The sequence below is a fragment of the Artemia franciscana genome, chromosome 18 (assembly GCF_032884065.1).
Source record: "Artemia franciscana chromosome 18, ASM3288406v1, whole genome shotgun sequence".
Classification (NCBI taxonomy): Eukaryota; Metazoa; Arthropoda; class Branchiopoda; order Anostraca; family Artemiidae; genus Artemia; species Artemia franciscana.
Genome location: NC_088880.1, coordinates 12,036,708 through 12,064,330, shown reverse-complemented (window position 1 = coordinate 12,064,330; position 27,623 = coordinate 12,036,708). Strand labels below are relative to the sequence as shown.

Below are 27,623 nucleotides of genomic sequence, written 5' to 3'. Positions count from 1 at the left end.
GTCATTTGCTAGTACAATTTGTCTCGTCAAATATTGTCCAAGTAGTTTTCGGACACCACATATTGCAATTGAACTACGATAAACCAAGAAGACTACTTTTTTGAAATGATACAAATATGTAATGGTGTCAATAACTTTATATAGATCTCAAAAACATGAAAATAACAAAATGTGGTTTAATGTTCGTGAATCAAGCCGTGCAAGAAACGTTGCTGTTTACTATTTCTTTCTTTTTACTAGGCTATTGGCTAATGCACTGTCATCTTCTTTATCACGCTGAAAACGGAATGGGATTGGTATTTAAAGTTGGTGAAGATTCAGACATGCCACCTATTCCTGACGGGTTCCCAGTCTGTAGATCCTGGATTAATTAGCCCATTTTCTTTTCTATTTTCTTATACTGTATATTTTACCATAAGAATAAACTATTTGTTAATTAATCCGCATTAGTGAATTATATTTATTAAGAGGAACATCATCCAGCAGAACGTAATAAACGTGTCATTGTGAGTTTCTGAGTGAGTCATAATGCATGTGTGCTTTTGACTTAGAGCAAATTCCAAAATACTACTCTTCGTCCTCACGAATGTCCCGTCATGTCTGTGAAGAAAAGACTGGAACACTGGAAAAATAATTTTGAAACGCACTACTGGATTCCATGTGATTTTTTTTTTTTTTTTCAAAAAAAATGACGATTTCCTTATTCAGTAGTGCCATCTACTAGTTTATAGATTTTTGGATTCTTACTTCAGTTGCTTCTTCGCTCTTATTTTCGCTATTTTATTTTAGTAGTTTTTTTTTTTTCATATATAACGCAAAAAATTAATAGTGACCAGTCGTAAACAAAATTTAGTGAGAATAGGGTCCAACCTTTGTATTATTTACCACTTTAGTCTATTATTTTAACACCACTATGAACAAATGAAGTTTTACTAAGAAGAGAGTGACCCCTACAAATCTTTACTAAAAAGCAACTTGGACTTCAATCTTCCTTCTCCGGTGGAATATCCTACATCCACTGTATGCAGTAACTGTTAAAAAAGAGCGTTTTGGGTTTCATAATATTATATATTTGGACTTCACCCTTGCAGTCGTAAGGGCAAGTGTCACTAATTATGCAAATTAATCAAAGTTCACTCAGTATTTTCAGGAAAGTGTGAAATAATCACCATCCATGAAATAAGTCCTTGACGCATCTTGATTTGTATGTCTATATTTCAATATTATGCTCGGAATGTATTATCAGAAAGCCAAATAACTCTTATAAATTAACTTTGGTTGAAAATTCCTAAAAGGCGTAAGAGATATAGCGAGCTGAATTAACAAACTTTGTGGAAGTTGAAGCTAGTGTCTTTTTTACGTCTTTGTAGATCTTTGTCTTTTGAGGAACTTTGTCGAGAGGGGGGGGGGGTCTAGATTCTTGCCATCTGGGAATTCTCAGAAGGGATTTTTTAACTTTAAAGAAATTTGATTAGTTTCTTTAGAGTAAAATTTTTATATGAAATTCTTTTGCATTTTGGGTACCAGAACACAGGGGAATTCAGTAACCTAAGATGTGGCTTCTTTTCCCAGGAGCATTGTATCGAGCCGTGGTCCTAGAACACCGGAAGAGGGCTGATATCTTTTTCAGAATGCGTCCGAAAGCAATAGCGTTAAACAGATAAGCTACATAAGGAAAACTCGAATGTACTTTAGATTCCCAAAGATGCTCTTGTTTTTCTGAAAATTTGCTGACCTTTTTTATAATTCACCAATACGATCTATTAATTGTGCAGATTCATTAATTTTTATTTCACTTACTTTTTCGCTCTCTAAACGTCCGTGTTCTTCTTTGTGCAGTTTTAATTTTGTCTATTATCTTTTCATGTCTTTTTTTTATGTAAAACGAATGAACCGAAAGAGGTACAAAGAAAATAAATAAAACACTAATTATTTAAAAATTTGGCAAGAATCAGGTTTCAAGGGTTCAGCATTGTTATATTCAAGATTATATTCAGTAAATTTAAAAGATTTTTGACTGTCTATTTACGATATTCCTTAATACAGGTTTTTGACAGTTATAGGCAATTCTTCGTTTTGCATCGTTTTTCCAAATAAAATTAATTAATAATAATAATAATTGATTTGTTACCCGCTTGTTTTGACAATTTAAGCAGAGTAAAAAACGTTAAGGAAAGAAAAACAAAATAACACAAACAATACAATCAATACAGTCTAATCAAAGGGTGGTAAGGACCCAAGCGTTGACAGGCCTCAGCACCTAATCTAGCATAGAGTTTCTTATAAACAAAAATAATATCAGTGGCACAAAACTTTCTAATAATCTTCTGATTTCTATAAGAACGCGGCAGATACAATAAATATTTGCAATAACGAAATATATTCGTTATAAGAATTCGGTATAAGAACTCTTATACCTTGCAAATCTTGATTATTAAAAAACGGGCGCAAACCGGAAAGAAACAATATAGAATGATCGCAATATGTAGAATAAAGTCTGAATAAAGCCTTTCGTGAAAATCTGCCTCGGCTCGGGACAATTTTCGCATACTTAATGAAAATGTATTTCGCATAATTAAAATGTTAAAATTAATAGATGGCGATGATAAATACCAACCTGACAAGAATATTGCAGTGTTGACGAGTCGAACCCAAGCCTCATCAAACAGTCTCCTTTGGGGTTTTATTTTAATTATTTACTTGCTATTCGACATATTTTTATTAATTCAAAAATTAGTTTTATTAGAGGACATGGCATTTTTCTTTTGTATGTCATAGACCAGGAATCTGTCCCTATAATTTTCTGCTTTCTTGAGCTTGGAGAGGATTGGGCTCCATAAAATCAGAGAAAGCTTTTCCAAAAGCTCTCTCAACTACGGGAAGTAAAAAACTCCACTTTGGGTAATGGTGTGTTCAAAATTCTATGTTCTTCCGGATATTTATAGACTGGGGGGATCCACCAACGACTAAGAAAGAGATTATCGGAACATAATTAACAAAGTCATGAAGCTACAGCAATGGCATGGAACTTTTGATCTCACCTTGGCTCAACACAATTATGGTCACCCTTAATAGTTCGTTTTATTTTAAAGCACTTCCATTATTGTTTGTCCCCATTAAAGGTCTCATGCGAGCTTTCACGGAAGGAGTCAGAATTATGGAACGCATACCGAATGTCGCCCTTAATAAAATACCGATGAAAACTACCTAAGCCCAATTTATTGGAATTACTATAGGATCGGAACTTACAAATTCCGATCCTTTATATTATTCTTATTCACAAGCAGCTATTTCGCAATCTCTGGTAATAATATACCTGGTAAGCGATTGACTTTAAAGCCTTGCACAAAATAACTTCCCAAGTTTGAAAAGCCATTCAGTATTTAATACTTTTAATTAGCTACCCTTTCATTGTTGCTTCACAGTGGTTTATTTTACATTTAGTGTTTTGTTTTTTTCAAGATTTTCTTTTTATCCTCAGGACTTTTATGTGTGCATTTTAAACTCTCAGTTTACTCTTGCGCAGTGAGGACGGTCGATTGGAGGTCTTGATGTATCCGCTTACTGATCCTTCTATTGAGTGAAGGTCTCAATATATCGGATATCTGCATCCTTCTTTTTTTTACATCCTGGAAATATCCTCGCTTTTTCTTCTTTACAATTTGCTCCAATTAGCAAAAAAACATCACCCCTGAAGAGGAAAGAGGAACTTCCAGGAATTCATCAGACACTTCCAAATGCGGGGCAGTCCTGCTCCCTGGCCACACCACTGTCTACTCTATCCACAGGTACTTTATCTGAATGCGTATAACTCAATTTTACTGTGTTACTCGCTTAACACATTAACCAGAGGCAAGTTACTATACAATTACATAATATTACAACTATTGAAGCAAAAACATTGGCGTTTCTTTAGACCCTTAAATTAAAAGTCTCATGAGAGTTACCTTAGTAACGCCAGTAAGTCAGTAAGATAGTAAATATTCGTTAACATGTTTAAAATACCAAAAAAATCATTCAAACCATTAAACTATGACAAATAATCTAGTATTAATGTATTCATCTATTTTTTAAGAGGGCTAAAAAATTACATTATAAGAACCCTGACGTTCGCAGTTACCCTTTTGGACTGGCATTGTATCTTTTTGTCAGGTAAAATTCTTTAGTGCTCAAAAAGTTACGCTGGTAAAACTAATGCATAAATTTCCATTTTTCCATTTAAAAATTGCGTAATTTTGCCACGTTATTTTTCACAAAATACGCATCTGAAATTTCTTTAAAAAATACGTCATTGTCTAAAAATAAACATCTACACCTTCTTAAAAGGTACGTTATTTTCTAACAAATACACGTCTAAAAATTCTTAAAAAGTAAATCATTCTCTAAAAATAAACATATAAAATTTTTTTAAAGATACATTATTTGCTAAAAATACACACCTAAAATTTCTTAAGAAATAAGTTATTTTTCAAAAACAAACTTTTAAAATTTCATATAAGATACGTTATTCTCTAAAAAAAAGATGCAGGTCTTTATTCTTCGTGTCCATATTCAATAGCGTTAGAATGATGGATAAAAACTCATTAACTAAGGCATTGATTACTGATGATTCTTGCTTCTAGATCAGCTAATAGATTACCCACGTTAATTGTCTAGTGATAAAACTAAGATACATTATTTGTCACCAAGTTAAAATAAAATATTGATGCCCAGGGCAAATTATAGTCACTCCTGTCGATAAGACCAATAATATGCAAAATTACAGTGCCAATTATGTGTACCCTTCATAGCTTATTGAACTGAACACTGTTCAACTTTCACGCACAAAAACCTGTGACTGACCAATCAGAGTCAAGATCTGAGGGATATTTTTTTTAAAACTAGAAAGATGGAATTCACATGAATCTAGAGAAGATACCAAGACATGGTATTAGCGGCGAATATTTGGGACCAAAACAGTGTTGACAGCTTTTCGTTCCATTTTAATTTTCCCTCTTTGATAAAAATGTGACGTTAAAGAAGAAAAAAAAAACAATCACCATGACAACTAAGATCCCTGCGTCAGCCCTGCAGCATGTTGCTATACCAACGTTCGATCTCTGGGTCCCGTATTATCATGCTAAGGTCAAACACTACAGGGCTTTGTAAGCCCCCCTTGAATACAGCCTTGCGCTGAAGCCAAAATAAAACTGTGTTTAAAAATAAGAACCCATGACTCTTGGGATTTGAGCCCCTTTAGGGCAAGTTTTGTTGTAGCACAGTGGATTGATGTTCTTCCTTGGGAATATGGAGCCCAGGGTTCGATCCCCGCCGCAGCAAGGTTGGGTGACAAGCTTGCTACTTGTCCCTGTAAAGAACACCCAGCAACTGAAACGTCAATTCGACGCCCTATGCGCCAGCAATGGCTCTGGAGGATCTTTATCCCTTTTTAGGACCAAGTTCTCGTACTCTACACCTGTTTACCACGACCTCTCGGTTAATTCGTAACTTCACACTTGAAAAGAGTCTCGATATTTTCAAGCCAGATATTTTAGCGACTGATCAAAATATTCCAGCTAAATTTGAACTAAATTGAACAGCCCTGTAGTGTGTTGCCGTACCAACATTCGATCTTTGAGCCCAGTATTACCATGCTAATGCCAAACTCACTGTGCCACTAGAGGGCTTTGTAAGCCCCTCTGAATATAACCTTGCCCTGAAGCCAAAATAAAACTGTATTTAATCAACAGGACCCTAAGACCCTCGAGGATTTGAGCCCCTTCAGGGCAAAGTTCCCGTACTCTACACCTGTTTTCCAAGACCTTTCGGTTAATGTGTAACTTTACACTTGAAAACAATCTCGATATTTTCAAGTCAGATATTTTAGTGACTGATCAAAATATTCCAGCTAAATTTGAACTTCGATCAAGATCCAAAGCTGAAAAACATCGAGTTTTAGCCATGCTGGAATACCATTAAGTTGAGAATATCAACTTTGTGTACTTTAATTCTAAGTCATCTGAGACGAAATTAGTAAAATATTCAATAAGAAAAACGAGAGTCGTCCACCAAAATTCACTAGCGTATATTGAAAAAAGGAAAAAGACAAAATTTGGGCAAATAAAATAGACTCATATGATGCAGTCAATGAAAAAGCACTGGAGCAAAGCAAAGAATTGCGGGAGTTATCCAGAAATAGCAGCGGTTTACCTGAAAGATAAAACAAATCACAAAAATAAGCACGGTGGAAGTATTTTAGTTAACGTCAGAGGGGGAAGGTGGGAAGAATTTATGAGGGAAGAAACCAGAAGAAATTGTAATTTTATAATAAATGTTGAATATATACTTCAAATTTTCTGCTCTTCTCAAAATGTATAATTATTATTGTCGAACTGACGAAAATATTAGGAAAGGAACATTCTAGTATTACATTGAGAACTACTACTTCTAAACAATCCTTATGTAAATGAAGGGTGTGTCTCAAGGGAAGGGCTCTAGATGTGCCAGCAGGGTTACCAATCCCGTTCAGCCATTTTTTCTTTTTTAGGAGAGGTGAAGAGAAAGTTGCCAAGAATATTTTTAGAAAAGTTCGTTTTTTTTTCAAAATTACGCCTATAAATCCAGCTTTTTCTATAATCCAGATGTTCAAAAAAAAACTTGATTGACAAAGTCTAAATGAAATCAAGTTCTTTGACATCGACCGAAAATAAGAAATGACTTAGGGCCCCTCTAGTCAAATATTCTTTACCTTTTCACACGCGCATTCAAACTTGAGAAACACTTGACAAATAAAAAATTAATAATTGGTAATAATGTAAATTAATTATGAAATGATCAAAAAGGCCAGTGGAAAATTCAGTTGTCTGACAATCATCACGGAAACTGAGAAATGATTTTTTTGCATCAAGAAATGTAGTAATGCCACTTGAAATACAAATTCTATCTGAGCAAAAAAATCAAGGACAGACGTGGATTGTATGCCATTATTGTGTTATAAATTAATCAAAAGAAAAATTCTGAAAAAAAAACTGACAGAAACAATTATCCTTTGAAATGGCAAAGTACCAGCACACACAGAATCACATATAACACAGTTTTTAAAGATGCATACATGGAGCTTTTAGCGTATTCACAACACAGTCCATATAGAAACAATAAAAATAAGATGAAGGGAAATTTATATCAAACAGTGAAAACCAAAATTTGATGTTAAAAACAATAAGGAATAAAGGAAAAAGGAAAGAAGAAAAAAAAATCATACTAAAACTTTTCAGACCAAAACTAATAGACAAAACCATTTTCATGGCTACAACTTAGTCGAGACGAACGATGGTCTTTATTACTACCTGGTTTGTAGGCAAAGATAGATAGTATCCTAGTCTAGGTAAATTTGGCGTAGGATAGGAAAATAGCAGTGGTAACAGACTGTTGCAATTTTGCAAGTATAGCAATTTATTTGTAATACTTGGTCAAAAAATCACTCATAAGTTACTACAGCGCTTATCAAACAGTTCGTGGTAACGAACTGTAGTAAGGAGCGATCCGGCTCAATAGTAACCAAAACTCTAAAAAATTGAATTTTGATATCAATAGCTACATCAAAAGAATCGCATTTTAATGCTGATTTTAAATATATAAGTTTCATCAAGTTTAGTCTTACCCATCAAAAATTACGAGCCTGAGAAAATTTGCCTTATTTAGGAAAATAGGGGGAAACACCCCCTAAAAGTCGTAGGATCTTAACGAAAATGACACCATCAGATTCAGCGTATCAGAGAACCCTACTGTAGAAGTTTCAAGCTCCTATCTACAAAAATGTGGAATTTTGTATTTTTTGCCAGAAGACAAATCACGGGTGCGTGTTTATTTGTTTGTTTTTTTTTTTGTTTTTTTTTCTTTTCCCCAGGTGTCATCGTATCGACCAAGTGGTCCTAGAATGTCACAAGAGGGCTCATTCTAACGGAAATGAAAAGTTCTAGTGCCCTTTTTAAGTGACCAAAAAAATCAAAATTTTGAGATAGCCATTTTGTTCCGCATAGTCAAAAACCATAATAACTATGTCTTTGGGAATGACTTACTCCCCCAAAGTCCCTGGGGGTGGGGCTGCAACTTACAAACTTCGACCAGTGTTTACATATAATAATGGTTATTGGGAAGTGTACAGTCGGTTTCAGGGGATTTTTTTTGGTTTTGGGGGTGGGGTTGAGGGGAGGGGGATATGTGGGAGGATCTTTCCATGGAGAAATGTGTCATGGGGGAACAGGAATTCAATGAAAAGGGCGCAGGATTTTCTAAAATTACTATAAAAAAACAATGAAAAAATAAACATGGAAAATTTTTTTCAATTGAAAGTAAAGAGTAGCATTGAAACTTAAAACGAACAGAGATTATTACGCATGTGAGGGGTTCTAAAAATACTTTAGCATAAAGAGCGAGGTATTTAGGAGGAGATAAATACCTCGCTCTTTATGCTATAGTATTTTTAGTAATTTCAACTATTCATTCTACGGCCTTCCTGACTCAGGGGTCATTCTTAAAGAATTGGGACAAAACTTGCGATTTAGTGTAAAGAACGAGGTATTAACGAGGGTACAAACCCTCTCATATACATAATAAAAATTAAAGAATATAAAAGTTTGTTACGTAAGATAATTCTTAAGTTACGTATATTTTTTACTAATAGAAAAATTCGTTAAAAATTAAAATTTATAGTTGCCTTTTTATGTAACCGAAAAATTGCATGGCAACTAGGCCTCCTTTCCCATCCCTTATTTCTCAAAATCGTCTGATCAAAACTAAGAGAAAGCCATTTAGCCAAAAAAGGAATTAATATGCAAATTTCATTTTAATAATTTATGTGTGGAGAGCCAAAATCAAACATGCATTAATTCAAAAACGTTCAGAAATTACATAAAAAAACTAGTTTTTTTTTAACTGAAAGTAAGGAGCGACATTAAAACTTAAAACGAACAGAAATTACTCCGTATATGAAATGGGTTGTCCCCTCCGCAATCCCTCGCTCTTTACGCTAAAGTTTGACTCTTTGCCACAATTCTGCTTTTTAATACAATTAAAAGCTTTAGCGTAAAGAGCGAGGGATTGCGGAGGGGACAACCCATTTCATATACGGAGTAATTTCTGTTCGTTTTAAGTTTTAATGTCGCTCCTTACTTTCAGTTAAAAAAACTAGTTTTTTTTTTATGTAATACGACCATAAGACGACAAACTTATCCATTATGTTATTGTAAACCAAAAACTGGGTGGATCAGAATTGCTCTTATTAATGTTAAAAGTAAAGATCAGTATCTAGTCGAGTTTAGAGTTAATCTAAAGCTGAAATTTGGGAAGGGTAACTATCTACTGGAAAGTTATATTGTTGGGAGATTCCAAGATGAGAATTTAGAGTAACTTTCTGAGAACAGTAGAATATGAAACTGGAAAGCTTTAAAACTGATAATATAGAAGATGGATGGAAAGATTTTAGGAAAAGAGATTATAAAGAATAATGTGGTGTCTTAGGGAGGAAAGTTGGAAAAGCGGCTAGGAATATTCGTAAAAATGCTTTAAACTTTGTAGAAAACAGAAAGGGTTTGTACAAGAAGCATATGAGTGATAGATAATATGAGAATAAGAGGAATGTAAGGAAAGTAGAAAAAGGATCAAAGTACAAACTAAGGAGGTGTAAAGTGGAAGTCATGGATAGTCGAATATCTGGAACATGCATCCAGATGACATAACAGTAAAGTACTGTACTGGCATGCTATGAAATTGAGAGAGAGGAGTAAATCAAAACTTGTCTATGCTAACAATAGAAATAGAGCCTCAATTAGTGATAATGACACTACTAAAGAAAGATGGGTAGAATATTTTGAGAAAGTGTTAAATCATGATAAAGTTATAGAAAATGGCATATAAAAGAATGAGAAAGTTTGATACGATTTGGAAGTTAGGCAGACTTATTTTACGTAGAAGGGTTACAGACTGTGCAAAAGAATTAAAAAATAATAAGGCCCCAGTTTGCTAGTGTGGTAAACAAGTTTATTTTTAAAATATAACGGTTATAAAGTTAGAGGTAGATTACTAAAGCTTATGAATATGATTTTTGAAAAAGGAGAAGCGCTTAGCAGTTTTAGGATAACTTTAATTAAGACCTTTTAGAGGAAAAGTGATAAGGGTGAGGATGGTAATAATAGAGCCATTAGCTTGGTTTCTGTAGGAAGTAAATTACTTAGCATAATGATACTTTTAGACTTGAAGATGGAAGAAAAGCGTCAGCAACTGTAGTAGTAATAACAGAAATAAAGAAAAGCGTGAGCAACTGTAGCAGTAGTAGTAGTAGAAATGGTAGTAGGTTTAGATAAGCTTTAGATTAAGTTTTAAGAGAAGAACAGTATCCGTTTTAGGAAGGAAAAGGATGTGTGGACCAACTTTTCACTCTTAGCTTAATGATTGAGAAGTGTCTGTATTATCAGCCTCCTTTAGGAAGAAAACAAAATGAAAATTTAGGAAAACGGGATAGTATTCCAAATGAGACTGTGAAAAACACCAAAAAAGTTTTTTTTCAATATTAATAGTAAAAAGTCTAAATATTTGTATACTTGGATTTATTCTGAACAGCTTTCCTTGTATGAGTATAGCAGATAAGTACATTAAAGTTGTTAGTTCTATGTGGGAAGACAATATTACTGTGGTTAAGGTAGGGAATCATGTTAATAGCTAGTTTGGTATTGAATCAGGAGTTATATTCCATCCCATCCAAGGATCCATTTATATGAATCCTTTTGATAGACTCTATTCTAAGGAACATAGCAAAGGCTATGGGGGATTATGGAACCACATGGGAAGGTGACTTTCCTCGACTTAGATTACACAGATGGTTTGTCAGTCCCAGATAAAAATGTTACCAAAATAAATTTTTCTTTGGAGGTTTCGACAGTTCAGGGCACAAGAATAGGCTTGAAAATTAATAGTAGATAGACCAAGTCGTTTAGACTAGAAATAAACGAAAGTGCAGAGGTGATGTTGGGTAACAGTAAGATTGATCAAGTGGGTAGCTTCGCTTACCTGAGTAGTATTATTTGTAAAGAAATTAGATGCAGCGACGACGTAAAGAGTAGATGAGCTGAGGCCTAGGGTGTTATTTCGCAGATGAAAAAGGCTTGGAAAAAGAGGAAAACAAGTCTGCGAACCAAGAGTAAGATATTAGAAGCCACAGTTAAGACAGTGATCAAGTACAGTTCTGAAATGTGGGCACTTCTAAAGACGGAAGAGGCTTTGTTGGATGTTGTCCAGAGGAATCATCTACAGATAGCTTTGGCTAACGGCTTACCTGACATTACAAAGACTAAGTGGTAAGATTAAACATGGTTCTATCCTACTTTCTTGGGCTATAATGAGAGAAGGTTGAGATCGATAAGACATGTTTTACAGATGAAGGGTGACAAACTACCAGTGATCACCCTTTTTGGCTATCCGTCAAAGGTCAAATAAAAAGTAGGTCGTCCCTGATTGGGGTTGGAAGAAGTCATAAGAAGTATTCAAAAGAAATTATAACTTCTTGGGAGGATGTTGGAATAGGAAAGCTTGGAATAGAGGAAGAGCGTGCGTAACTGTGTTGGCCTCAGACGGCATAGTACTGCAGTGAGTTGTTAGCAGTAGCAATAGTGGTAATAGTAGTGAGATGTATTTCTCAGGTTCAACTAAACAGCAAACCTTTATTCCGAGAAGAAACTCGAAATATTTAAACAAAGTTCCCGAAACTTTTCAAAAATACTATCTAATCAAAATAACAAGTACACAACTCAAATCACCATTGTCACAAATCATTATCAGGAGGTACAGAGTCCTCCGTTTTGAGCAACAAGGAAATCCACATTTTGCTTCAGCAGCACTGATGCATCTCTTTTTTCCTTCCTTTTTTTTCTGACTGACCATATCATACAAGCGGTCGTAGATATCAGAAGAGGCTTATTTGAACGTAAATGAAAATAGATAGCACCCTTTTTGAGTAAGGACATGAATCGTGGCATAGTAAATAGGCGTTTTGTTTTCTATAGCGCAAAGCATCAATGTTGGCCAAACATTGCCAAGATGCTGGAAACACAAATCCTGAGATAATAAATCAATTTGGCACGATGTAAGGCCCTTGACTGGAGGCTTGCAGTTGCCTAACATGAAAAATGAAGAAAATTGCATTTTAGCATACATGCATTACCGTGGCTTGAGGGTGGCTTGACTAAGGTGGCTTGAGGGGAGGGGAGGAATCACTCTCTAGCTCTTTTGTCAAGTCATTTTAGTGTTTATTTTTACCTCGACCAGGTTCCAGATGACTAATTCAGTCAGAGACAGTCCAAACCAAATTTTCCTTTTAATGGAAATACTTTCACATTTTTAAGCTTCTCGACACAAAACGACTAATTTTGATATGACGCGTCTTTAGTCGTGGAGGATGATTCTTAAAATTTTTACCACAGGAAAAGCTGCCAAAGTAACCTAGAGACAAAAAAAAACAACTTATAAAACAAGCGTGACAACAAATGATGAGAGACAACTCCGTAAAAATCATTCTTTGGACTTTGAAGGAATAAGACACTCTGGGTATGATCTTCAAGAACGTTTGGAAGGAAAATTGATGAAGAAAAGGCTTGGGATGAAGAATCCTAAGTAAATATACGGAATAATGAGCACAATGATAGACGGGAAGACATGGAATACAAATCAAAAAAACATTGATCGGGGAAGTGTAAAAGGTTTTGATTCAAGAAGAGATTCATAAAAAAGACTATTAAGGTTCTAGAAAATGTGCCATTCCAGACAAGCGTAACTAACTGAGCTTGAATGTGCAAAATTCTAGAAATTTATCTGTAGCCGTGGTTGCCAACGTGGGGCGTAGGCTCCATCGGCGGGGCATGGTAATATTTTGGTGGGTCATAGGTAGGACGTCACCCTTCGGGTAACTATATTTTAGAGCCATAATTTGAAAAAATATTTTTCAGGTGATATATGTCACATTCAAAAGCATTTAAAAAGCTAAAAAGATACATGATAGCAATGCAATGACGTTTTACATTGTATAAAAGGTGTTGCATTCAGACAATACTTTTCATTAGTATAAAATATGCCTAGAGGACGACCCCCCCCCCCAAAAAAAAAAAAACAACAACACAAGTTTATGGCCTTTTAACACTTCCTTCAGCTGAATATAAGTAAAATTTTGATTGTATTAAACGACGGGAAGACATGAAATAGAAATCAACAAAACATTGATCGGGGAGGTGTAAAAGGTTTTGATTCAAGAAGAGGCTCTTAAAAAAAAGGCTATGGAAGTTCTAGAAGATGTGCCACATCAGACGAGCGAGACTAACTGAGCTTGAATTTGCAAAATTCTACAAATTCATCTGTAGCCGTGATTGCCAACGTGGGGCGTAGGCTCCACCGGTGGGACATGGTAATATTTTGGTGAGTCATGGGTAGGACGTCACCCTTCGGCTACCTATATTTTAGAGCCCTAATTTGAAAAAATATTTTCCAGGTGATAGATATTACATTCAAATGCATTTAAAGACCTAAAAAGATACATGATAGTATGACGTTATACATAATGACGTTATACATTGTAAAAAGGTGTTGTATCCGGACAATACTTTTCACTAGTACAAGATATGCCAAGAGAACGACCTCCCCCCCCCCCAAAAAAAAAAGAAAAACAAACAATTTAATGATCTTTAACGCTTCCTTCAGCTGAATACACGTAAAATTTTGATAACAAAATTTAAATATCACGAGGGAGGCATCAGGATTTTAGAAACACCCAAGTGGGGCATGGCCCAAAATCAATTGGAAACCAATGATCTAGAGGAATAAACTCTAGAGATTAATTCACTTTCATGTACCTAGCATACGAATAGAATTTCCGCCAACCCTCCCCCTCCCACTCAATTGGTATAATAGAAAACACATTTCTTATTTAGTCAAAATAGTCTTTCGTATGTATTAGTTATTCTATTTTACAAAGAAATCATGTTTTCGATGTCGCAGCTGCCAGATACTAGCTTCAATAGTTTGGCATCAAGTTTGGACATGCTTAAACATAATTTGAAATAAGGAAAATAAATCAAGCTCAATTTCCAATCTTTCAATCAATTTCGTCGTAGCAACTTCGAGCTTTTTTTGTACATTGCTCATAAAAATTTGTTACAACCATCTTTACATGACAATATCGGCTAATATTTATAATTAGCAAAATCTGTGTTGTTTCACATTTGGACAACTGCATTATCACATTTCGTTACAAAAAAACTTGACAAAAGTGTCTGAAAAAGCATTTTCTTATAGGTGTCGTAGACGATTCAACGCCTTGGAGGGAAACCAAATACATCAGCGAAGAAAATTTTAAAAAACAAAATTTTAAAAAGTAATGTTTCTGTAATGTTTATTTTATTACCTCTAAATTTATGCGACAGTCCAATAAAACTTTGGTGAACTAAGAATAAGATAGAATAAAGTGTTTTAGATTAGTGTTTAATAAAAAGCGTCTTATCAATGACAAAATTGAAGCTCATTCATTTTGCTGAACACCTGTAAATGATTCTGAATTCTAAATATACAAAAAGTTTAGCAATGGTAATATCGATGCTTGCTTACTTTTAGTGCAGCTAGATGCGCAGAAATACAGCAGTTTCTGCAATACTTGGCAGCGAATCGGGCAACGCACCAGCTCTAAACGTCTGCCATTGTAGAACCAGCCCAATGAGAGAGACATCAGCTTCGGCATTCTCTCGTTTCAACTTGACCTCATAGCCTACTTTGTTTGTTTTCCTCCATATAATATATCTAGAATAGATACATTTAACCTTAACTGACCTTGGGAAAGACTTTGACCTTTTTAACCGCACTTCATTGGATGCTTAAATGCTTTATAATGAGGATGAAAATCAGAGAAATTTAGAAAACACTAATACTTTACTATCACAACTATTTTAATTTAATAAATACAATCTTATTTAAGAGTATGTACAATCTTTTTACAAATGTAAAGTATACAGCACTAGACCCTTAAAGTCAAAATCAGCAGTACTGATCTCCGTTTCAATGCCCTCCACCCAAGAAGTGCAATGGATGGGGGGAGACAGCCATCCGGTGCTTTGGAATACCCTTACTGCTTACCTTCCCAAGATTTCTCCAAGGAGCCCATTAAGAGCTGGATCGGCTCTGGCTGAGCTTAGAGAGTCATGCCACTGACCCCTGCCTATAACCAAATGACTGGCCACATCAGGAAACCCCCGTCCTTCGGGTAAAGGATTTCAAATCCAACACACCAATCAATTAGCTAGGATGATAATTGTTCTAAGATTATGCTTAATTGTTTATTGATTAATATTATGCATATTAAGATAAGATTACCTTTAATAAACGTATATCTTCAGAAACAATAGCTTCATGTATAATTCGGATTTCTAGCAGCTATATATTTTGGAAATATACCAATTTGGCGCAAATCAGCTTGCCAAATACTTTAAATGATAGAAGAGCAAAGATAGCAACTTTATCCAATTTCAGTTGTTTTTTTTTTTTTTTTCATTCTACAATATACATACATTTGAGTCAATTAAATAACCCCACTAGATTAGTTGCTTAAGGGGGAATTTTCCCAAGTGGAAAAAATCGGAGGATTTTCGAAAAGCATAAGTAGTATGACACCCATTTTACTTTAAATAAATATGATCTTTAGTTATATCTGCGGAAATTTTAGATTTATGAAAAGTTAGGATTTCTAACAGCTAAATATTTTGAGAATAAACCCCTTTGGAGAGCAATACTTTACCACTTTTGGCGCAAAATTGAGTGCCAAATATTTTAAATGGTAGAAGAGCAACAATAGCAATTTTATTCGCTTTTCAAACTTTTGTGCAATTTTTTTTTTTTTTTGTTTCTACTATATATATTTCTAAACAAGTCAATTCAAATCTAAATTAAAAGAAACAAATAATAATTTCTCTTAAGTTAATTGCACTAAAAAAATCCTAGAAAAGTAAAGGACGAATTTAAAACTTTAAACAAGCAAAATAAGGCTTAGGAAGATGCCAAACATAAAAAAAACAGCATTTACATTGAATAAAAGGATGGGACCTCAAAGGAACAGAAATTGGAGACAATGGAAATCTGAATGTGCATATTTTTTCTGAAAAAGTTAGATCAAGTTTAGCGTTCTCTTCTTTCAACTTGACCTCACAACCGGCTTTGTTTACTCTGCTCCATTTAATATATTAAGAAATAATTACTTTAGATTCCTTACAATTTCCTGACTAAACACAAAGCGTAAAATTGCGTCAGAATATTTTTAGCATTTTTTAGTTTTTAGCATATCGGATAAAGCATTTACTGATTACCTAATATAAATTGCATTTATCTCTTTCTAAATTAATTTTAACTTTATTACAAGCAAAATCAAACATTGATATTGAAAATATAACACTTTTTAGAAAAGACTTGAAAGAAAAGACTTGATCTTTCGCATTAAGTCTAAGAGCTGAGTAACATAAGTGTAAACAATGAAAAACGGCAATATTTATCCAGATAATTAAACAATATTTAATCAAAATCCAGAAATACCAGGACCACTCCCCAAAATAGTCAATTATCCAAACACAAACATTCCATTTCTTCTCAATTCCTAGTGCTGCCATCTATTAATTAAACGAACCTTGAATTTTCGGTCAACATTTTTTTAAACGGTCATTTCTATTGTTTCTGTATGTAAGTGAAGTGGATATCAAATACTGAGAAAAACATTCATATATACCATCTAACGTCATCCTTCAGCAGTAATCTGCTAAATACCTAACTAGGTACAGAAGTAGAGAGAAACATGGAAACAACCTAAGTCAAAAAATGGGTAGACAGGTGTTTTTTACTACCGCTTACAAGAACGTATCCAGGATCTTTTTTGGGTGTGGGGAGGGGAGGTACAAAAAGAATACTTTTAATAAAACGCGTCAAAAACAGTCCGGGGGAGGGTCAAACCACGACCCCCCCCCCCAGAATACGGCCTTGACTACTTATCATACTTTTTTTTTAACCAAAAATAAGGTTTTGTAAACATTTGGTGACTAAATTTCACTATCCAGGCCCGCATTTGATTTTGCTGTTGACAGATGCAAGCTCCAAAACTAGAAATAAAATCTGCCCAAATGCAACGTAAAAACTCCTTTTCGGAAATAAATCCCGTTTTCAGGTTCTCAACTTATTGAAGTCCGTCTGTATGTATTCTATGTGTCAATACATATAGGGACACTATAAGCGGTGAAACTTTATTTGTGTAGACTGAAACTGAAATATATTAAAATTCGATAAAATTCAAATAAAATGAAGGAAAATTCAAAATAATTGAAATTCAATATATAGGGTGAAATCTTTAGTTGAATATTTGCTCAATGATTCCTTAAAACTCCCTTGGAATATTTTCCCTAGGTTGACTAGTGGCTCTTTTACGTGTATTTGTAAATACAGTCGGTCTTGTATAATGTATACAGCATTGTGTACTATTTGTGTGCATTTACAAGTGCCAGAATTTTGGAAGAGCACAAGGACATTGGAAACATAGAATAAATATAAAGCTTAGTTTATAGGCTTATAATATTATATTTGATCATTTAAAACTCTTTATAGATTGAAATCCTGTACATTATCGGTCCTTGGATGTTCCCATATATTATCGGGAAAAGGTTTAAGCTTAAAATAGCACCACCCGTTTCAAGGATATGTTCACCCAATGCTTTTTTACATTTTATAAAAACTTCGAAAAATACATGCACAAATGTAGCTTAAAATAGCAAATTTAAGCTTAAAATAGCACCACCCGTTTCAAGGATATGTTCACCCAATGCTTTTTTACATTTTATAAAAACTTCGAAAAATACATGCACAAATGTAGCTTAAAATAGCAAATTTAAGCTTAAAATAGCACCACCCGTTTCAAGGATATGTTCACCCAATGCTTTTTTACATTTTATAAAAACTTCGAAAAATACATGCACAAATGTAGCTTAAAATAGCAAATTTAAGCTTAAAATAGCACCACCCGTTTCAAGGATATGTTCACCCAATGCTTTTTTACATTTTATAAAAACTTCGAAAAATACATGCACAAATGTAGCGTCGATTAGTATTTTTCTGTGAATTTTAGCATTTTTACTGAATTAGTATTTTAGCATTTTAACTTTCAGACTTTGTAAATGATATTGCCAGATGCAACACAATAACTGACACTAGGAGTTTTGAATCCTCAGCTCCCCAAGTTAAATCGCCTAACATATTTTCGGCGACATCTTGTACTCCCATTCTTTTTACTCTGGACAATTTTACTATTATTTTGTCATGTCTTTTTTTATAATATGGAATAAATGGACCAAACATAGTTCAACAAAAGGAAACAAAATGCTCATTATAGAAAATTGTTACCGAGTATCGGATTCCAAGATTTTAACATAGGACATTTAGTACTGAATCTATTGATTTAAAAGATTTTTGATTATTACTTTTTAAGATACTAAGCAAATACTAAAATAAAACAAATATATGTAAAATAAAATAAAAACAAAAGCAAATGAGCCTAATCTGAAACTGTCAGAGGAACAGGCCCATGATAAGGGAAAAATACAAGGTGAAATTAATAGATAACAGTTTTTATCGAAAAAAACGTCTCCTCAAACAATTTTCATCATTGTTTGATTTTAATTATTTGTATTCCATTCGATCGACTCTGCTTATATTATTAAAAACAAAAATACTTTTTAAAAATTTAATAAAATTTCAAACAGGCGGAATAAGCAAATCTTTATGCTCGAGACTACCAACGATTAATTGAAGTGGCTCCTTTACCATTTCTCTTTCATTATACCTGCCTAAGCCTCTTTGGGCACTTTAATTATACCTTTTTATCTTTTAATATATTTTCATCATTTTTAATAGATACATAGATAGATGAATATTTATACAGTCGAAAGACCATAGTAAACAATAGCATCATATTCAAGATCATATACCACCCACAAGTATGCGTGGCCTGTAATGCAGGCAGAAAAAAAGAAAACAAAGCAAGCAAAAAACCCCAAAAAGGAAAAAAAAAACCAATGAGGGAAAAAAGATAAGAAAAGAACAAGAAGAACAACAAGACAAAACACCTACACACTAAATAGGAAAATGACAATCAGCCACCCATCACTAAATACCTGCCAAAGACCAAGCCAGAGCATAGTTCCTTGCGCAATACATAGAACAACATACAATTACAACTTGACCCATAGAAATCAATCGCACAGGCCAATAAGGAAAAAAATTAACAAATAAAGACAAACAAAAATGATAATAATAATAATAAAAAATTATTCTGAGATCAAAAATATTTTACAATCCTTTAAAAGGCATTTCTTCCCTTTCATGTTTTTTCTGTTTCTTCATAGAGGTACGACTGGTAGTAATTGTGTATATAGAGTTTTGTAAAGGGTGATTTCTACTCATACAAATTTTGTAAGCTTCGGATTTTGCTTTTCCCAAATGCATGTGATGAAAATTTTGAGACGGCCATTTGTTGTCGAACAAACTTCAAAAAGAGCTCATTCGGTTGTAAATTGAAAGGGCTAGTAGCCTTTTATTAATAAAAAAGTGATCGGAGGGCAACAAGCCCCCCCCCCCGAGCCCATCAATTCCCAAAATACATCAAACCAAATTTTGAAATAGTCATTCTGTTCAGCGTAGTTGAAAGGTTTGGAAATTAGGTCTTTGAGGATGAGAGCCCCTTCCAGTCCTCAGCACAAGGGTTGTCAGTTATGCCCCGAGGTTATATAAGGTTTTTACGGAAAGGGTGGTCGTAAAAAGTCCAAAGTAGGCTCATTTGATTAGAAATCTGATGATATTTTCCCTTTCTATGAGTCAACGTGATCGGAGGGCACCCATTCCCCCCTCCCTTCACGTCGTATTTTCCACAAATACATCCGATAGTGATTTTGAATTTTTTTAAAAATAGTCCAAAATTCATATAATAAGGCCTTTGAGGTTGTCAGAATCCCACACAGTCTGGGGGTAAGTTTTGTAAGTTAAAGAGGGTCTTTATATAGGCCATAGGGGTTTTTACGAAAGGGGCAGTTGTTAGAACTTTAGAAGTGGCTCGTTTGATTGTAAATGTACAATTCTTTTTCCCTTTTAAGAGTCAAACATTATGGAGAGCAACTAGTACCCCCCGAGACATCCTCTTTTCCCGGAAGACATTGAATTGAAATTGTGAAATAGCTATTTTGTTACCAGCAGTCCATTTTGTTACATTGTGTAAATAATATACTATGTATTATCATTATTTTTTTTTTTGCTTTTAGACAAGGGAACTTCGAATCGAAGGAGTTGCCGTAGAAACTTTGGAAAGGGTTCATTCGATTGGAAATTGAATGGAATAGTGCTCTTTTAAATAGTCGAAAATGATTGTGGCAACTGATACCCCAGTCCTTGAGGATGAACACCCCCACCATAGCCCTCAGGGCAAGTGTTATAAGTTATGCCCTTGGGGCATATAAAGATTATATAGAATAGGTGATCGTATAAACTTCGAAAGGGGTTCATTGGATTGATAGTCAGAAGATATATTGCCCTTTTTAAGATTCAGAGTGATAGGAAGGGGATAGCCCCCCCCCCCAAACAAACGCCTGGTATTTTCACGAAATGCAACTTATAAAAACTTTGAGACGGTCATTTGCTGTCGTGGAAATTTCGAAAAAGTATCATTTGATTGGAAAGTGAAGGGGATAATGTCCCTTTTTAATAGTCAACTGACTGGAGGGGAAGTAATTTCCCCAAACATAATTATGCAATTGGCCCATAATGCTTTAAAACTAAATGTTGCTTTAAAATAAATAAAAGCAATTGTGTTTATGGTTGCCAATAAGACACCTCAGCAATATATTGAGAATGACTGGGGGTATTAAGTTGAAACTTTGAGGATACTACTATTACTACTTCTGCTCTTACAATTTAAATAAATAAAAAGGGTATAAGTGTATCAACGTTGTCAAAGAGAATGGATAGAATCGTTTGGGAATGATATTAAGTTTTATTTTTCAGGTCAACTTCAGAGGCTATAAAGTTTGTGTCAGGATTAAAAAATTTTGAGAAACACGTTTGAAATGTTTTCACTTTTGTTACTTTCATAAATGAAAAATTCTCCAAACTTTAAGAGATAAGTATCAGCATATGTTAATTAAACTGACAATTCACAGTCAGATGTGTTTTTGTTGTTGTTGTTTTTTGTTTTTTTCAGTAAAGCGCAAATTGTGTCCTGGTCTTGAGAAGGCATGGGGATTATCAACCCTACTCATGTTAATTTTTGCTCGTTTTGAGTTTGACTCGGCTATTTATTGTAATTTCTGTTCGTTTTGAGTTTCATTTATTTATTGATAGTGATTTATGGTAGTTTCACGCTTGGAAGATTATTTGATTTTATTTTTGCTCATTCTTAGCTTAATGGAGCTCTACACTTTTTTTAAAAAAAAACATGTTTTGTTGTATTTTTTTTTTTTATTATTAACATTTAGAAAAACCATGAAGATATTGTTTTACGATGGCCAAGTTTTCTTTTTATTTTAATGATTTTATTTTCTCTACCTCCCCCATGGACAAGCTTTGCTTTTTAGGGGAGGTAGCAATAATTTTGTTTTTTATGTTTTATAAATAAATCCTCATCTCTCGCACTGAAGGAAGACACCAAACAAGTGACACTTTTTAGCCGAGTCAGGCAAAATATTCCAGGCAGACTAAGAAGCAGTCAGGGGGTTGAAGTCTGACCCGACTAATGGACAGAATGGAATTCGATACTATCATAATCCCCTAGATATGGTAGATACAGTATAGCATAGAGATGGACTAGTTCTGATTAAATACCTCCCTTGTGATTAAAAAACAAAAATGAAAGACAAACATGAAACAACATAAAGCGGCTCCAAATCAAACAACAGCTTATCAGATCAAGAACTACTTATGGCAATGATAAAACTCCTTGCTTTGTCATATACTCTGAAGAGCAGTATGAGGAGAGAAGGGAATAAATAGTAGGCCAATAAGAGATCTAACAATGGACTAAACAATGAAAAAATTTTTTAGCATCAACCCAGGAAAAATGTATTCAGCTTTGTAAGTAGTTTGAGATTCACTGAAATCTCAAAATAAGGAGTAAATACGACACAAAAAAAAAGCTACATGAGTTTTGTAAAAAGCAGAAACGATTGCCTTTCCATTAACATCAACAGAGGCCTTTCTGCATTAATCTTTTCTTTCACTAAATACTTACCAAGGTTGATCGAATACATGTATCCTATTTATTTCACTGCTTTATTTATTTTTGTCATTTCAATGCTCAATACAATCACCATCTATTCACTCTAGTAGAATTTTTTTCTTCTTTTTATTTCATTAATTTTTTTTATCCTATAGCCTACTATTAAAATATTTTTCAATATTTCAGTTTTCATTTTATAAATACCGAATTTTACCACTAACAACTTACTACAGCACCAGACCACATGAGGCCAACACAGCTACACACGCTCCCCCTCCATCCCAACCTATTAAAAACCTCCCTATTTACTCCCTCCTGGGAAGTTCCAATTTCCCTGAAATCCTTCCATACGACCTCCTTCCACACCTTCGGGGACAACGTGCTTCTCGTTTGGCTGACAAGGACTATCTTTGGCAATCTGTCATCCTTCATCCGTTTCGTTAATGTTATTAATAGCTTATAAATACTATAACATAAATACTATTAAAAATAACCTGTAATACTTACTTAGGATCGTCTTTAAGCAACGACATAGAGCTCGCTTCATATTCTGCAAGGTCATCTCGGGGCAGAAGATTGATACTATCAGTTGCTAGTTCTAGTCTCCCTGTTACTTTTACACTGGCAGCATTTTTCGCCATTGTTTCGTACATTTCGATTTCTTCAGCAGAAGTTAGTTGATCCGAAATTACTCGGGCAGAAGTAAGACTCGGTAATGACAGAAAGGATTCTGCCGGCTCTGGCCGTTTCTTTAATATGAAAATAAAATCAAAAAGGGAAAAAGACTCACAGCTATGAAACATGGGCTAAAATATAGTTTTCAAGGGTTTTCAAAAGAGTAAACGGGAAATATTCGGTTTATGGTTTTTGAACACTTGGTAATGACAGAAAGGATTCTGCCGGCTCTGGCCGTTTCTTTAATATAAAAATAAAATCAAAAACGGAAAAACACAGACGTCTTTGAAACATGGGCTAAAATATAGTTTTCAAGGGTTTTCAAAAGAGTAAACAGGAAATATTCAGTTTATGGTTTTTGAACACTTGGTAATGACAGAAAGGATTCTGCCGGCTCTGGCCGTTTCTTTAATATAAAAATTAAATCAAAAAGGGAAAAAGACAGGCGTCTATGAAACATGGGCTAAAAAATAGTTTTCAAGGGTTTTCAAAAGAGTAAACAGGAAATATTCGGTTTATGGTTTTGAACACTTGGTAATGACAGAAAGGATTCTGCTGGCTCTGGCCGTTTCTTTAATATAAAAATTAAATCAAAAAGGGAAAAAGACACACTTCTATGAAACATGGGCTAAAATATAGTTTTCAAGGGTTTTCAAAAGAGTAAACAGGAAATATTCGGTTTATGGTTTTGAACACTTGGTAATGACAGAAAGGATTCTGCCGGCTCTGGCCGTTTCTTTAATATAAAAATTAAATCAAAAAGGGAAAAAGACACACTTCTATGAAACATGGGCTAAAATATAGTTTTCAAGGGTTTTCAAAAGAGTAAACAGGAAATATTCGGTTTATGGTTTTTGAACACTTGATAATGACAAAAAGGATTCTGCCGGCTCTGGCCGTTTCTTTAATATAAAAATAAAATCAAAAAGGGAAAAAGACAGGCGTCTATGAAACATGGGCTAAAAAATAGTTTTCAAGAGTTTTCAAAAGAGTAAACAGGAAATATTCGGTTTACGGTTTTTGAACACTTGGTAATGACAGAAAGGATTCTGCCGGCTCTGGCCGTTTCTTTAATATAAAAATAAAATCAAAAACGGAAAAACACAGACGTCTTTGAAACATGGGCTAAAATATAGTTTTCAAGGGTTTTCAAAAGAGTAAACAGGAAATATTCAGTTTATGGTTTTTGAACACTTGGTAATGACAGAAAGGATTCTGCCGGCTCTGGCCGTTTCTTTAATATAAAAATAAAATCAAAAAGGGAAAAAGACACACTTCTATGAAACATGGGCTAAAATATAGTTTTCAAGGGTTTTCAAAAGAGTAAACAGGAAATATTCGGTTTATGGTTTTTGAACACTTGGTAATGACAGAAAGGATTCTGCCGGCTCTGGCCGTTTCTTTAATATAAAAATAAAATCAAAAAGGGAAAAAGACACACTTCTATGAAACATGGGCTAAAATATAGTTTTCAAGGGTTTTCAAAAGAGTAAACAGGAAATATTCGGTTTATGGTTTTTGAACACTTGATAATGACAAAAAGGATTCTGCCGGCTCTGGCCGTTTCTTTAATATAAAAATAAAATCAAAAAGGGAAAAAGACAGGCGTCTATGAAACATGGGCTAAAAAATAGTTTTCAAGAGTTTTCAAAAGAGTAAACAGGAAATATTCGGTTTATGGTTTTGAACACTTGGTAATGACAGAAAGGATTCTGCCGGCTCTGGCCGTTTCTTTAACATAAAATAAAATGAAAATGGGAAAAAGACACACATCTATGAAATATGGGCTAAAATATAGTTTTCAAGGGTTTTCAAAAGAGTAAACAGGAAATACTCGGTTTATGGTTTTTGAACACTTGGCAATGACAGAAAGGATTCTGCCGGCTCTGGCCGTTTCTTTAATATAAAAATAAAATCAAAAAGGGAAAAAGACACACGTCTATGAAACATGGGCTAAAATATAGTTTTCAAGGGTTTTCAAAAGAGTAAACAAGAAATATTCGGTTTATGGTTTTTGAACATGAAAAATCAATAGTATATTTTGTATCCGCCAAATATTTGATGGTTTTGAAGTTTCTCTCTTTCGAAATTACCAAAATTTTGAATTCGTAATAAACTACTATCATTATAATAAACATAGATAATAAATGGTGTCTCAGAAAGAAAAACGGATTTGAATATACAACGTATCGAAATCATTTATATGAAAGAAGTAAGCAAACCACACTTTTCTCTTCAGGAGATATTGAAATCATATATGAATCAAAATATCAGGCATACGACAACCCTATATTAGCCCTAAAACAACAGGTTCTGCCCACGAAAGTAACTCGCTCACACATTTCCCTACCAAGTTTTTTCGAAACATTGAGAACCCGTTGAATTTTTTGTTTGAACTCCAACAGATTATTTATTTAAATTAATTAAATTAATTTGATTATTTAAATTAAGCGTTATTTTTAGACATTTTATATTTACCATTCCTGATTCAGAGTCAAATAACGATTCTTTCGTGTTCAAATATTCATTTAAAATGGATTTTATAATTTTCTGTTATAACTGACGGTGGTTCCACAGCTGATGTAGTACCAATCAAAATAAACACTAATAGAAGAATAAAGATATTATGACATACCGAGAAGAGAGCGTATCTGACAACGAAGTAAAACAGGTAAAAACAATTAAGTGTTAAATACTCATCTAGTAGAAGTTTATTCACCGCCCTTGGTTGACACAGAAAAAAATTACTGCGATAGACAATATTCGTGAATCGCACCAATGAGCAATTTTGATTGCCATTTTGCTCACATAGGATTTTCAAGTCAACCAACATTTACTAGCAAAAAATTCAAAGTGAAAAGACCCTCATGAAATAGATCACGATGAGGCTTTACCCCCATAAGGCTTTTCCGTGAATAATTTTATTGAACTGGACAGCCACAATCAACTTCTTAGTCAAATCCTTTTCAATACTAATTACGTCTTCCATTACTGTTGCTATTATGTTTAAAAAATTGTAGCCAAGTATAAGTTAAAACTTATAATATTGGTTAAATGCCTGAAGAAGCAATCGAAACTGTCAAAATTGGCAATTAAAGTGTGAAAATGAGTGAATTTTGCTACAATGTGAACCTAGGGCAACACACGGGGAATAACTAATTCATACGAGGTAGGGAAGAACAGTCTTGTTTTAGAATAAGAATCCTTGTTTTAGAATAAGATCCATCATAATTATCTGCACTACGCAAGGGTGCATCCAGTGCACCCTTGCAGAAGGGTGCATCAGGTAAAATTTACCATGAGAGCAATCAATTTACTCGTAGCTGCGCATGTGTTTTATAAAAGTACCAAGTAAAAAGAATTAACACTACAAAACGATAACATTTTCAAAAACTATTCTACCCAATAGTGCTATAGTGCATAGTGTTCAAAATCCTTGCAGTAGCGTAGGAAAAGCGTTTAAACAATGGCAAGCAACTTGTAAATTATAGGCCAGCGGTTATTACGAACATATTACTGAGATTATTTACGCAGTAGAAGAAATTATTTTTCATTGCTTCAGAGAACCATTAACAAGGAATATGTAATAAACATCCCCTCGAGGGGATGTAATAAACATATGTAATATAATAAACTAATAAACATATATCTCCCCTCGAGAAGAGGGATAAGAGACAGTCGGTTAGAACATTGATCTTAAACAGTTCTGTAATTTAAACTTTTCTTCGATAGTATCCGCGTTTCAGCACATATTGTGTGTAACTTTCAACCTTCAGATAAATGAGGCTCCCCAATCCTCCAGATCTTCCTCCAAATGTGTACCTGGGCTGAATCCCCTACCTCCTGCAGAAATTAAAATCCTGCCTCAAACACACTTTTTTTTAACTATCAGCTCCTCCCTTGCCTTAGCAAAGTCACCTGACCCTCAAATCTGCAAGGATTTAGCAAGACGATAGGTTGAAGGTTATTATAATTAACTCCAAATAATCAGAAATTGAATATAGTCAATGTTAAATTTACCAGTTTCCTTTAAATATCGCCCAGCAAATAAAATCAGAGTGCCCCTCTCGAAAATTGACTGAACTGTGATAAATAAAAATGAAAAAAAATTGAAAAGATAATATTAAGAGAAATGAATACCCTTTAGATTGAGAACAAAATTTGGTAAAATTCTAGCTAATTGACTTCTTGCTATCTCAGAAAGGGTTTAGGTTAGGAAAATGAAACTTTCAGGGATGAATCTACAGACTAAAGTATGCCCCGGGAAGGTATTTTGAAGCAACTACCTCCACTCTTTCTCCCTCTAGAGGGCCCTGACCTTCGATGACCTTTAAAAATATATGTGTTATAAAAGTGAAGCCTTGCAAAATAGATCTTCTGCTTAATTGAAGTACAACAAAATTGTTTTCAGCTTCATAACTTTGCTCAACTCCATTTTATAAAGTTTTAAAGATATGCAAATACATTTCCTAAATTTTGAAAAAAAAAAAAAAAAAAAAAAAAAAAACATTGATATGGCTCAAAATTCTACTCAAATAACAGGAATTGCATTTTCAGAACTAAAGGTAGAGAAAAAGCAACTAGTAACTGAAAATTAAGGTAAAATGTTGTTTTGTCAAAATTTCAATAGGTATAGACCTGTCATGTAGGC

At 34.0% G+C, this 27,623-nt stretch overlaps 2 protein-coding genes across 4 annotated transcripts in view; one reads left to right on the top strand and one right to left on the bottom strand.

Moving 5' to 3' along the window:
- The window catches only part of LOC136038621 (uncharacterized), a 53,412-nt gene extending 52,972 nt beyond the window's left edge, over window positions 1-440 (top strand). For all 3 annotated transcript variants that reach the window (XM_065721853.1, XM_065721851.1, XM_065721852.1), the window contains one exon: window positions 241-440. In XM_065721853.1, coding sequence (XP_065577925.1) covers window positions 241-374 — 134 coding nt within the window. In that variant the 3' untranslated portion in view covers window positions 375-440. The remainder of the gene's footprint in view (window positions 1-240) is intronic.
- Window positions 441-6,043: 5,603 nt separating this feature from the next.
- Window positions 6,044-27,623, bottom strand: part of LOC136038622 (dynactin subunit 4-like) — a 53,577-nt gene continuing 31,997 nt past the window's right edge. The window contains exons 8-10 of the mRNA XM_065721854.1: window positions 22,805-23,046; window positions 14,623-14,811; window positions 6,044-6,189 (exon numbers count right to left, since the gene is read on the bottom strand). Of these exons, the coding sequence (XP_065577926.1) occupies window positions 14,634-14,811; window positions 22,805-23,046 (420 nt within the window). The 3' untranslated portion in view covers window positions 6,044-6,189; window positions 14,623-14,633. The remainder of the gene's footprint in view (window positions 6,190-14,622; window positions 14,812-22,804; window positions 23,047-27,623) is intronic.